The following is a 14,491-nucleotide window of genomic DNA, read 5'->3' as shown; positions in this document are numbered from 1 at the left end:
AACACGCCTCTTACGACCCTGTTAGCTATTTGCCATGAAACGCTTGATTGTTCAGTGATCACACTTCAAAAGTTTGGCAATTTCAAGACTGCTGCATCCCTCTGCAAGACATCGCACAATTTTTGACTTTTCAGAGTCCGTCAAATCTCTCTTCTGACCCATTTTGCCAAAGGAAAGGAAGTTACCTAATAATTAAGCACACCTTATACAGTATAGGGTGTTTATGTCATTAGACCACACCTTTCCTCATTACAGATATGTAAATCACCTGATTTACAAAATTGGCAGTTGGCTTTCAAGCCTATACAGCTTGTAGTAGGACAACATGTATAAAAAGGATGATGTGATCAAAATACTCATTTGCCTTATAATTGTGCACACAGTGTATAGGCCCATCATACACTGGAGCATCATTTGGGGCCCATCATATACTAGAGCATCATATGGGGCCTATTATATCTGGAGTATTACATAGGCCCATCATACAATGGAGCATCATCCATGGGGCCCATCATATACTGGAGCATCATATGGGGTTCATTATTTATGGGGTATCAAATACAGTATGGAGCATTATATGGAGCACATATGAGGCCTATTCTGTATGGAGCATTATATGGAGCCTATTCTGTATGGAGCAATATATGGGGCCCATCATATACTGTATGGAGCTTTATATGCGACTCATTATACTGTATGGAGCAATATGTGGGGCTCCTTCTACTCTATGGGGACAGTCCTATACTGTATGGCACATTATATGGGGACCATCATATACTGTAGCATTACGTGGAGCTCATCATATACTGTATGGAACATTATATGGGACCAATTATTCTGTACGGAGCAATATATGGGGCTCATTATTCTGTATGGCGCACTATGTGGTGGCCATAATACTGTATGGAGGAAAATACTGTCCGTTTTTTGAGCTATTGTAGAATTTAAAATAGATATCAGTCATGTAATGTAAGAAGTGAAGTATTTGTCATTGCACTATACCAATATTTCTCTGCCGTATCGGAGCATCATGAATTGTGGTATGTGTTAAAGGGGCGCACTGACACTTTTTCGCCCGGGTCACACGAAAACCTGGAGCCAGCCCTAGATAGATAGATAGATAGATAGATAGATGATTAAATAGATAGACAGAAAGATAGATCATCAGAACATAGACTATAGTGGTCTGTAATGATTTTTACTTCTATAGCTCTTACCAGACACATTGCCACCCCCTGTACATGGTATTGCAGCTCAGCCCTATTCTGGGGGACTCTTAAGTTCTTAGCTTGTAGCAGCGTGTTTGCCGATGTACATGCCATGTAGATGGTTCTATATTTTTAGAATACAGAAGGAATTAAGACTGTTAAAATGTAGATATGATCCAGGCAGGGTGCATTAATGTCACGTCATACTCTACCCTATGCCAATAAATCCTAACAGGTTTTCACAGGAGAAAATGTTGTCCCCCCTCTAAAAACCCAGTGGACACTATCGGGGTGCCACCTACCTCGAGCTTCTGCTGTTTGCAATGTTCCACCAAATTTTGCCAACTGCAAAATTCATTTCTCTGCATGATACTTTATAGTCCTAATTAAATTACAGCACTGATTTTCCATGGAACATTCTTCTTCTAATGTTTTATTTCCATTAGTGCTCCACCGCTCAACTTTTACCCTTTTACTCTAAGAAAAAACAGACTTCTAAACAATGGAAATTAATTGGGTAATTGGTTTGCAATTATAGAAGTGCTAACTCAATGCTATGCCAGCAGCCAGCAGTGATTGAGTTTTATAAGAGAACTCTCTATATGAATGGAGGTATTTAATTAATTGTTCTAATCTGAACCAGAACTGAAAAAACTTGAGGGTGAATATTTCTAAAGTTATGCCCCTGCTGTCTCCTATTCACAGGCAAAATTATATTTTTTTTCCAATTGGCTCATCTAAGTTTGACAAGAAAAATCATATTTTTACAATTTTATCGAACAAATATACAGGTGCTTCTCACAAAATAAGAATATCATCAAAAAGTTAATTTATTTCAGTTCTTCAATACAAAAAGTGAAACTCATATATTATATAGAGTCATTACAAACAGAGTTATCTATTTCACGTGTTTATTTCTGTTAATGTTGATGATTACGGCTTACAGCCAATAAAAACCTAAAAGTCATTAACTCAGGAAATTAGAATAATTAGCAAAAACACCTGCAAAGGCTTCCTAAGTGTTTAAAAAGGTCCCTTAGTCTGTTTCAGTAGCTCCACAATCATGGGGAAGACAGCTGACTTTACAGATGTCCAGAAGGCAGTCATTGACATACTCCAGAAGGAGGGTAAGCCACAAAAGGTCATTGTTAAAAGGACATTGCTAAAGATGCTGGCTGTTCACATAGTGCTATATCCAAGCATATTAATGGAAAGTTGAGTGGAAGGAAGGAAAAAAAGTGGTAGAAAAAGGTGCACAAGCAACCGGGATAACCACAGCCTTGAAAGGATTGTTAAGACAAGGCCAGATTGGGGGAGATTCACAAGGAGTGGACTGTTGCTGGAGTCATTGCTTCAAGAACCACCACACACAGACGTATCCAGGACATGTGCTACAAGGAGGCAAAAACAGAAATACTAGCTAAGTCCAGAAAACCAGAGAAGTTGGCAGCTATCGGATTGCAGACCCCTGAACCTATCAACAACTAGCAGTAGCCGTCGGGGGTTCCTACGGAGCCCTAGACCCCTCGATCACAGCCGGAGAACTAAATAGCCTAAAGACATAAAGGGAAATCTAAACTGCCCCAGAGCAGACCCCAAAGCAATAGGCAGCCCCCAACATATAATGACAGTGAAGCAAGATGACAAAACACTCACACAGATAGAAAGATAGGCTGAGCAAATGATGGGGCCCAAGCTAACTAAATAGGACAGGCTAGAAAAGCTGCTGTCTGCAATCTGCCAAAACCCTATCAAAACAAGAGCCAACAGACTGATAGGGAAAAAAGCCCTGAAGACGCTAGGCTTCAAAAAGACTATATCAGTACTCAGGTATTTTCTGAAGACAGAGCAAAAAGGAATTCAGCTCACCCCAGCAGGGAATGGCAGAAATCCAGAAAAACAAGGCAAAACAAAACCAAAACACAAATGCAAAAAGCAGAGCAGAAAACTTAGCTTTTGAGGAGCAGGAATCAGACTGGTCTCCTAGAATCCCTCTGAGAAATCACCAGCAAGGCAGAAGGACGTCGGCTGCCTTATATCCAGTCAGCAATTCCAGTCACCCAGTCATCATCATCCTGCTCAGGTGCTTGGTAATCAGCCTCACTACCTTCCTTCACCAGAAGAGGGAGTTCATCAGACCTCAATGGTGAAGGGGAAAATGAACTCACAACATGGCACACTGCAAAAGTACCAATACCTGGTTTAGAAACAACAGTATCACTGTGCTTGATTGGCCAGCAAACTCACTTGACCTTAACCCATACAGAATCTATGGGGTCTTGTTAAGTGGAAGATGAGAGACACCAGACCCAACAATGCAGACGAGCTGAAGGCTGCTATCAGAGCAACCTGGGCTTCCATAACACCTCAGCAGTGCCACAGGCTGATCGCCTCCATGCCATGCTGCACTGATGCAGTAATTGATGCAAAAGGAGCCCCGACCAAGTATTGAGTACATTTACTGAACATACATTTCAGTAGGCCAACATTTCGGATTTTAAAATCATTTTTCAAGCTGGTGTTATAACGTATTCTAATTTACTGAGATAATGACTTTTGGGTTTTCATTGGCTGTAAGCCATAATCATCAACATTAACAGAAATAAATACTTGAAATAGATCACTTTTTTGTAATGACTCTATATAATATATGAGTTTCATTTTTTGTATTGAAGAACTGAAGTAAATTAACTTTTAGATGATATTCTAATTTTGTGAGATGCACCTGCATATGTATTGGTTCAATAAAGCTGTAAAAATATATACACACTGTTATACAGATATATATATATACAGTGGGGCAAAAAAGTATTTAGTCAGTCAGCAATAGTGCAAGTTCCACCACTTAAAAAGATGAGAGGCGTCTGTAATTTACATCATAGGTAGACCTCAACTATGGGAGACAAACTGAGAAAAAAAATTCCAGAAAATCACATTGTCTGTTTTTTTTTCATTTTATTTGCATATTATGGTGGAAAATAAGTATTTGGTCAGAAACAAGCAATCAAGATTTCTGGCTCTCACAGACCTTTAACTTCTTCTTTAAGAGTCTCCTCTTTCCTCCACTCATTACCTGTAGTAATGGCACCTGTTTAAACTTGTTATCAGTATAAAAAGACACCTGTGCACACCCTCAAACAGTCTGACTCCAAACTCCACTATGGTGAAGACCAAAGAGCTGTCAAAGGACACCAGAAACAAAATTGTAGCCCTGCACCAGGCTGGGAAGACTGAATCTGCAATAGCCAACCAGCTTGGAGTGAAGAAATCAACTGTGGGAGCAATAATTAGAAAATGGAAGACATACAAGACCACTGATAATCTCCCTCGATCTGGTGCTCCACGCAAAATCCCACCCCGTGGGGTCAGAATGATCACAAGAACGGTGAGCAAAAATCCCAGAACCACGCGGGGGGACCTAGTGAATGAACTGCAGAGAGCTGGGACCAATGTAACAAGGCCTACCATAAGTAACACACTACGCCACCATGGACTCAGATCCTGCAGTGCCAGACGTGTCCCACTGCTTAAGCCTGTACATGTCCGGGCCCGTCTGAAGTTTGCTAGAGAGCATTTGGATGATCCAGAGGAGTTTTGGGAGAATGTCCTATGGTCTGATGAAACCAAACTGGAACTGTTTGGTAGAAACACAACTTGTCGTGTTTGGAGGAAAAAGAATACTGAGTTGCATCCATCAAACACCATACCTACTGTAAAGCATGGTGGTGGAAACATCATGCTTTGGGGCTGTTTCTCTGCAAAGGGGCCAGGACGACTGATCCGGGTACATGAAAGAATGAATGGGGCCATGTATCGTGAGATTTTGAGTGCAAACCTCCTTCCATCAGCAAGGGCATTGAAGATGAAACGTGGCTGGGTCTTTCAACATGACAATGATCCAAAGCACACCGCCAGGACAACGAAGGAGTGGCTTCGTAAGAAGCATTTCAAGGTCCTGGAGTGGCCTAGCCAGTTTCCAGATCTCAACCCTATAGAAAACCTTTGGAGGGAGTTGAAAGTCCGTGTTGCCAAGCGCAAAGCCAAAAACATCACTGCTCTAGAGGAGATCTGCATGGAGGAATGGGCCAACATACCAACAACAGTGTGTGGCAACCTTGTGAAGACTTACAGAAAACGTTTGACCTCTGTCATTGCCAACAAAGGATATATCACAAAGTATTGAGATGAAATTTTGTTTCTGACCAAATACTTATTTTCCACCATAATATGCAAATAAAATGAAAAAAAACAGACAATGTGATTTTCTGGATTTTTTTTTCTCAGTTTGTCTCCCATAGTTGAGGTCTACCTATGATGTAAATTACAGACGCCTCTCATCTTTTTAAGTGGTGGAACTTGCACTATTGCTGACTGACTAAATACTTTTTTGCCCCACTGTATACTGCTATATACATACATATATACTCCTCAAACTTATAAAGGGAAAACTAAAATACAGGAATGAGGAAAATCCAGCTCCACGAACTGTGATTCTTTTATTCACACAAAATATATGGAGGACTGTTATGAATGGGTAACCGAGGAGCAGAGCTCAATAGGCTATGCCACCAGAACACCAGAGAAGTTGGTCACTCAGCGGATTGCAGACCCCTGATCTTAACAACACAACTAGCAGTAGCCGTGGAGCGTTTCTACGATGCCCTAGACGCTTCGTCACAGCCGGAGGACTAACTAAGCCTAAAGACAGAAAAGTGAAATCTAAACTGCCCCGGAGCAGATCCCCAAAGGAATAGACAGCCCCCAAACATATACAGTATTGTCGGTGAGACAAGATGAAGCACAAACACAGACAGAAAATAGACTGAGCAAATGATGGGACCCACACTGACTAGAAAGGACAGGACAGAAAAGGCACTGTCTGCAATCACGCAAAAACCCTAACAATTCCAACACAACTGATGTACAAAAATACTGAGGTTTGCACAACCTCGCCCCCACTATATCAGCACTAAGGTGTGAACTGGCGGCTAGCAACAGGCTAATAAAGCAGGGCACTGAGCAAATAAACACAAAATACAAAAATACAGGGCAGGAGCCAGCAGCCCCAGGGGGAGCAAGCTGACCCCTGACAGCAAGGCAAAATCAGATGCAAAGGGTTTAGCAAATGACACTTAGCTGAAAAATGCAGGATCATGCAGGAGACAGAAATCCTCAATAAGCAAAGAAAGGAGTATCACCGGCAGCCACTGAGAGAAGTCTGCTCGCTTATGTAGTCCCAGTCACTACCCCCACTCCTCCAATTATCAGCAGTATCCACCAGAGGGAGCCCTGCCTCAAAAGTCGGACAAAGAGAGTTCACAACAGAGGACAAACAGAGTCAGCAAGACAACTTTACATGACACGCGGCATCAACGCGTTTCAGGTGTCTGCACACACTAAATCATGAATAATATTATATATAAATTTTGTATATGTATATTTTGTGTGAATAACAGAATCGAAGTTCATAGCGCTGGATTTTCCTCATTCCTAAATTCTTCACACCCTGACAAGGTGTTTCCACGCTCCGAACACCCTGGAAATGAAATCATAGTGAGTTGGACTTTTTTTCTCTTAACACTAAAATCCCACATCCTAGATATCATTGAATGAAATATCCCAGTTGGAAATCTTTATTCATTACATTGTGGAATGCGCTGAGAACAATAAAACAATAAAAATGATCAAAGTAAATCAAAATTAATATCCCATTAAGGTCTGGATTTGGAAAGATACTCAAAATCAAATTGGAAAATGAAATTACAGGCTTATCCAACATCAGTGAAAATGCATCAAGACAAGGAAATGATGCTCAGTAGTGTGTGGCCTCTACGTGCCTGTATGACTTCCCTACAATGCCTGTGCATGCTCCTGATGAGGCTGGGGATGTTCTCCTCAGGGATCTCTTCCCAGACCTGGATTAAAGCATTAGTCATCTGCTGGACAGTCTGTGGTGCAACCTGGTGTTAGTGGGTGGAATGATACATGATGTCCCAGATGTGCTCAATTGAATTCAGGTCTTCAGAACAGGCACGCCAGTCCATAGCATCAAAACCTTCATCATGCAGAAGCTGCTGACACCCTTCAACTTCATGAGACCTAGCATTGTCATACAACAGAAGGAACCCAGGGCTCACTGCCCCTGCATATGGTCTCACAATGGATGATGATTTCATCCTGGAACTTAATGGCAGTCAGGGTACCTCTGGCTAGCACATAAAAGGCTGTGCAGCCCACCAAAGAAATGCTTCCCCACATCATTACTGAACTACTGTCAATCCAGTCATACTAGAGGATGTTGCCTGCAGCAGAACATTCTCCATGGCGTCTGTCACTTGTGCTTAGTGTGAACCTGCTCTCATCTGTGCAAAGCATATTGTGCCTGTCACAATCCATTTTTGGGGGGGTTAATGTCAGTTTTTCCCCCACTGGCAATCTGGTGTTACTGCAGTGCTGCTGGGTCAGCTGATGCAGGTGGTTACCACTCCCACCAGCCTTAAAAAGGTCACCTGATGCGTCATCTGCCTGTTGGTGATACAGTTTCTTTCTGGAGACCAGCCTAGCAGGAGCAGTTCTCTGGTGTCTGGTGTTTGGAGTACAGTTTCTGTTGTTATCTGCGGTGTGGAGCTTAGCAGAGGTGTACATAAGCTAAGTGTGGTGTTTTTGTTACCTTGTCCCTTTGGTGTTTGTCACTTCCCCCCTGTGTGTATTATTCTGCAGAGGTGAGACTAGTGCTCCATGCCGGCCAGTGCACTAGCCTGGGCAGTAATAGCTGACTACTAGGGACGAGGTATCCTGATAGCGGTGGGTAGAAGGACCCGCATATGGCGTTAGGTGAGTGTAGGGACTGGTTTAGGTTGGAGCTCAGGTGGTGGATATCCCTCATCCCCTATTGGTAGGGCCTTCCTCCCCCTCATTCCATCTCTATTGTGTGTGTTGTGCCATTAGTTGACCGACCATCCGTTTGGTTGGGTCACTTTGTGACAGTGCTAATGTCGAATCTGCCAATCTTGGTGTTCTCTGGCAAATGCTAAGTGCCTACACGGTGTTGGGCTGTAATTGTGGATGCTGGGCACTCATACCACCCTCATGGAGTCTCTTTCTGACAGTTTGTTCAGACACATGGATGGCATTGCTACTCCTGTTCCTCCTTGCACAAAGGAAGTAGTGGTCCTGCTCCTGGGTTGTTGCCCTCCTACGGCCCCCTCAACATCTCCTGGTGTACTGACCTGTCACATGATATTTGTGCCATGCTGTGGACACTGTGCTGACAGATAAAGCTACCCTTCTTGCCACAACTCGCATAGGAATACACCTTAAAAAAACACAAAAATTTGATTTGGCTTTATGTTTGGCTGCTGTCAACTGGTGGGGCTGAGAAGTCTGGGCCAATCCAAGCCTTGTTCATTTACATAAGAGACAACCTGTCAGTATTTTCAGTTATTAGTTTTATTTATTATGCCCCGGATGGCACTAAAAACCCGCTTTGACAAAACACTAGCGAGAGGGCAGCCCAGCACCTCCAGAATGTAGAGGAACAGTTCATGCCGCGTGTCCAGCTTGGATACTCAATAGTTGTATGGCACAGAGGAATCTCGGACCATACTGGTACAGTTAGCTACCGTAGGTACTCCTTATTCATCTTCATAAACTTTTTTCTCCTTGTCAGACTAAAACACACATCAAGGTCTGGGCGCTGGGAGGGTATAATGAAACTGTCTCAGACCTTTGATAGGCTTCCCTTGTCTCTGTTGGACCTTGTGTGTGTCTCCCTCATCTCTCCTCCTTGGTTGCCCAAGGAACCATGACCTCTGCCGCCTGTGTTGTCAGATGGTAAATTTTTAACAAATTCTTAAACTATGACCATCTGATATTGCACCATTTTAATAGCCCTCTCCAGGCAGGTTGAGGAGATGGAAAGTTCTCCTTGGAGAGTGGGTCGAGAGGGGTGAGCAACCAGTAATCATTGTTGTAAAAAATGAATATAATGTGTGGGTCATGGGAAAGACAGAGGTACATAAAGTTAGCCATGTCTGCCAGACTCCCAATAGTCAAGACTTCCTTGCCCCCACAAGAAGGAGGACTTTCCATCTCCTTCTCCACCTTCTAACATTTCAGTATTATTGTTGGCCAAAATTCTGAAAAAAATTAGCAAAAACACTGTCAACCGATGATCTGCCCGAAAATGATTCCTGCAGCTTTTCCAGCTTTTTGAAATAAAAAAAGGTCCTCTCCAAATTGATTGAGGGCTACCTGATTTGCCTCACTATTTTATGGTAGCGGGTCACCTGAGGGCCCTCCAAAATTAATGGTAGAGGGCCACCTGAAGACCCTCCCAAATGTATGGTAGAGGGCTGCCTGAATGCTATCTCAAATGTATGGTAGAGGGCCACCTAAAGTTCCTCACAACTTAATGGTAGAGGGACAGCTGAAGACCTTCCAAAATGTATGGTAGAGGGCCGCCTGAGGGTCCTCCAAAATTAATGTTAGGGGACGCCTGAAGGCCCTCCCAAATGTATGGTAGAGTGCTGACTGAGGGCCCTCCCAAATGTATGGTAGAGGGCCACCAGAATGTCCTTCCAAATTTATGAATGAGGGCCACCTGATGGCCCTTTCAAATTTATGGGTCAGCTGACGTTCAGTGGGGGCGCTATTGCGTAATTTTAGAGTGCCAACTCCCGCTATCAGGCAGGGACAAATAAAAGTCAGGTTTAGGCTACTCTTAGCCTGTTTAGGGTCCTTTGTTATGAGACACGTGCTGGTGTAAGGTGGTGACGGAGCATCGCAAAAAATATTGGTGGATGGGGACCGACTACCGAGGGACATACACCGCCATGATGTTGCAGAAACCCAAAGTGTCCGCAAGCCTAAATGGCAAGATTCTAGGGCAAGCAGTCTGTAAATGTGCCCGTTTAGTGCTTGGGCCTGTGGTTGGGTATTTTTTTTTGCGTTTCAAAGCCTGGGGTAAGGACAGCTAAACTCTGGACTGGGAACAAAAAAAAAATCAGACAACGTTGCTCATGGTGCTTGCAAATGTGCAATGACAGGTGCAAGGAAGGAGGCATACGTAGCTACATCCTGGACAGGGGATTGGCAAGCAAGTGGCAACCTGAGTACTTTCTTCCTCCATCTCCACAGGTCCACATGTAAACCTTCCTTTCTTATTATGAGCAGGGAGTATTTGAGTAGACACAGATGGCGGGATGGCTTCTACATTATTTTGATCAAAATTATGTTAACTAAATACCCTTATTATTACTATTATTACTACCTTCATGCAATTTTTGCAATATATTTTTTTACTTTTTTATTCCAGGATATTTGTTTTGTGTTTTGGTTTACAGAAGCAGGATGGTTACATTAGCTATGGTGACATTGCCACTCACTATCTTAGTTAATTCCTCACTGATGTCAATGTCATACATCCATGGCCACTCATCACTTGTGTGGAGGCTGGGCGGAATACTGACGGGCAAGTTGGAGCTTGTATTCAACTACTGTCCACTGCTGCTCACAAAGCCTTGCCAAGTGCACATTTAATGTTGAGTTCCAGCACATGGGCAGGTCAAAAAGCACTTGGTGAGCTTTTACTTGCAAGCGCTGCTGCAGCACTGCCAGACACACAGGAGCTGCAGCTGACTTGCAGAAATGGGCTCAACAGTTAGCTGCTTTCTCCCTCTGGACACCCGACTGACTCTGTTGGCCCTCTAAAAATTGACTGAGTGCCACATGATGACTCTGTGGATATGGTGGAGGAGGAGTAAGCCAAAAAAATCCCCTCAACCATATTCCCTTTTTGATTTGGGAAGTGGAGAAGAACACCTAACTCTTGAGAGACCCCGACTCGTCTAGGTGCTCACTTAACAGTTCTCCACCTTCTGCTTCTGGACACCCCACTGCATCTGATGGCCATCTAAAAATTGAGTGAGGGCCGCATGATGACTCTGGGGATGTGGTGGAGGAGCAGAAGGACAAAAAAAAGCATGAACTGTGAACCATTTTTTAGGTCATGAGGGGTGCATGGGAATAGAAATACCCCAGCAAAAATAGGAACCTTGGCAAGGGAAATTGCCGCATGTGGTTGCTCTGGGGAATAGTTGCTCGCCATCTGCCTCTCGCCACCCCACTGCCTCTGATGGCCCTATAAAAATTTTTGACTATAGAAAGGATGACATCACAACACCTGATAGCCCAGCTCGACTACCCACCTCTACTGCAGAGGCTTTCAGAATTTTAAGAGTAAGGTGGAGGACGTCATTTCTGAAAATAGGGTCCCACAGCTGCACCCCAGCAGTTTGAGCAGTACTCTTAGAAGAGTCATTACCATGAGACCAAAAGGGGGTATTTGGCCCTTCACGTTGTCACTGAGGATGATTTCATTCTCCAGGGATTACTCCAGAGTGGTTCTTGTGGTTGGATGCAGGTGTTGACAGCTGTCATCATCGTATTAGACAGATATAAATTAATGTACCGTATATACTCGTGTATAAGGTGAGATTTTCAGCACATTTTTTTGTGCTGAAAATGCCCCCCTCGGCATATACATGAGTCATTGTCCAGAAAGCCGGCGGGGAGGGGGAGCGGCAGAGTAGTGGCAGGAGCTGGCGGCTGCAGTTGTAACTGTCCCGCTGCTAAAGAGAAATGAATATTCATTTCTCTTATAGCAGTGACAGCTGAAGCCGCCGACTTCCAGAAGACATCATACTCACTCTCCTCGCGCCATCAGTGTTGTCGCTGCATCTCCGTTGTTCCCGGGGCCAGCAGCTCTACATGTGCTCAGCGATCACGTGGCACTGCTCATTAACGTAATGAATATACACTGCTCTCCACTCCCATCGGCTTGGAATGCATATTCATTACCTTAATGAGTGGTGTCACGTGATCGCTTAGCACAGGAAACGCTGCTGGAAGGCGGAACGAGGTGCTGCGCTTGTGATGGTACGCTGGAGGAGGGTGAGTAGGATTTTTTTTTTTTTAAGCAATGCATACCAGGAAAGGAGGGGGTGAGCCATGCATACAACCACAGGACGGGGAGCCATGCATACAACCATGGGACGGGGGAGCCATGCATACAATACAGTACCGGGGGAACCATGCATACTACGATGGACCGGGGGGAGCCATGCAAACAGTGACGGGACCAGGGGAGCCGTGCATACAACAATGGGACCGGGGGAGCCAAGCATACAACTATGGAGCGGGGAAGCCATGCATACAACTACGGGACTGGGGGAGCCATACATACAACAACGGGATGAGGGGAGCCACACATTGCAGGACAGTGATTGGGGAAGCCACGTTTACCAAGGCAGGGATGAGGGGACAATGCATACCTGGCTTATACTCGAGTCAATAAGCTTACCCAGTTTCTCGTTGCAAAATTAGGTGCCTCAGCTTATACTCAGGTCAGCTTATACTCGAGTATATACAGTATGTGTGCTTGCTTTATTAAAGATGGAATGAATGCTTAACCTAAGGGGTGAAGGAGGTAGGTTATATTTTTTCTCTTTTTTGTTTTATATTATATACAAGTCATTATACAAGAAACAATATTTCTTAACATTTTTTCCTGTAAAATCCATTTTATCTTCGGTTTTGTATATTTTATTGTCAGTATGTAAAAGTGGTCTAATACTCTGACAACAATGTTCCCAGCAGTGACCTGGGAGTCAGAGGTGCATCAAGGTATCTTCCCCATGCTTTCCCCATTTCATTTGAGAACTTGTTCCATCCATTGCAGCAATTTTACTTCCCCCATAGACCTCCTTGGAGGGTCCGCCAGAAAATGCTTGGTTTCCTATTGACTTCCATTATACACTAAATGAGTAATCCAATTTGCCCAATTCGAGTAGCGAGCACCCAAGCATTTTAGTATTCGCTCATCACTAGTGAAAATCTAACTCAACAGCAAACTTTATAAAGTGTTAAAAACTATTCAGGAAGACTCAAGAAAAGTTGACATGATATTTCTGTTTTTCTACAGGTGAATGGAAAAGAACTTTCAAGACTCTCCCAGGAACAGACATTTGATACCTTACGAGCCAGTAAAGATCCTCTACTGATTCAAGTGCTGAGACGCAGTCCCCGTATGAAGGGAGTGGCATTAACAGCTTCTCCCCATGACCTGCAATTTGTGGACAGTGGAACCCAAACAGATATCACCTTTGAGCACATCATGACAATGGGCAAAGCTCGACCTCCAAGCCCTGCCATGGTTGTTCTAGAACCTTATGTACTATCAGAGCTGTGAGTAGAGGCTGCTAACGTGTCCGTTTGCCTGTAGTGACTTAACACATCATCAATGCACTGTCAGCCATCTATGAGTTATCTAAGACGGGAGTAGTTCTATATCAATAGGTCAATATGAAAGGAAATAGTTATCACTTGGAGCTGCCCAACAATTAGCTCCAATACTCACCACCGTAATCAGTTAGTTCCCCAAGAGATAGGTAGCAATATTATTATTATTATTATTTATTGTTATAGCGCCATTTATTCCATGGCGCTTTACATGTAAGGAGGGGTATACATAAAAACAAGTACAATAATCTTAAACAATACAAGTCATAACTGGTACTGGTACAATTTACGTATACCACCTTCTCAGGGGAAATAAAGTAGTACAAAGTTTTCTAATGAAGTCAATAGACTGTCCGAGTAATGCAAAGATATTTTAGTGCTCCGAAGAAGCACTGTTTGTAGCCCCACTGTGTAGATGACAGGTCTGAACAAGGAATCAAAAGTTTGACAGATATCCAGAATTCTAATGGGTGAAAAATATGCCCATGACAAACGATCTGGTGTCAGTGAACCAATGATAATCGATAAAATGTAATAAATAAGTATATTATTGTAGTTTGGGGTCTTACTGTGTCGATTTTTCTCTATTTTACAGGCCACCAATTGGAAACGAGTTCTATGAGCAGTCTGAGTTCATCGATGGGGTACAACCCGAGGGAGAGCGCACTGACGAGCTGGAGTATGAAGTGAGTCTACCTGTGGTACTTTACATCCATTATCTATATTGATACCATTAGAATAACATGATTGGTCGAATCTTCCAAAGCAAGAGTCTTCATTCTGAGGCTCCCAAGTAAAGGAGCCTCCTTTATAATATGATGGATGTAGGGTTTTATGATGAGACCGCAGCTTCCATCTAATCTGTACTTTGGCGTTTGAATATATCTCTAAATTTGACTGTGCACAAAGATTTCGATTTTCTTCGTTTATCTGTTTATGATAGTAGTAAATAAGATTGACTTAAATATATGCAATGCCAGATT

General features: G+C 43.3%; 1 protein-coding gene across 2 annotated transcripts in view; it reads left to right on the top strand.

The window, feature by feature from the left end:
• The window catches only part of PDZD4 (PDZ domain containing 4), a 175,508-nt gene that overhangs the window by 140,989 nt on the left and 20,028 nt on the right, over positions 1 to 14,491 (top strand). For both annotated transcript variants that reach the window (XM_073590768.1, XM_073590767.1), the window contains exons 2-3: positions 13,192 to 13,454; positions 14,104 to 14,194. In XM_073590768.1, the coding sequence (XP_073446869.1) occupies positions 13,192 to 13,454; positions 14,104 to 14,194 (354 nt within the window). The remainder of the gene's footprint in view (positions 1 to 13,191; positions 13,455 to 14,103; positions 14,195 to 14,491) is intronic.

The sequence above is a fragment of the Dendrobates tinctorius genome, unplaced genomic scaffold (assembly GCF_039654945.1).
Source record: "Dendrobates tinctorius isolate UK_male_01 unplaced genomic scaffold, ASM3965494v1 ptg000120l, whole genome shotgun sequence".
Lineage (NCBI taxonomy): Eukaryota > Metazoa > Chordata > Amphibia > Anura > Dendrobatidae > Dendrobates > Dendrobates tinctorius.
Note: the sequence above shows the minus strand (reverse complement) of the source record. Positions and strands in the feature narration are given on the sequence as shown.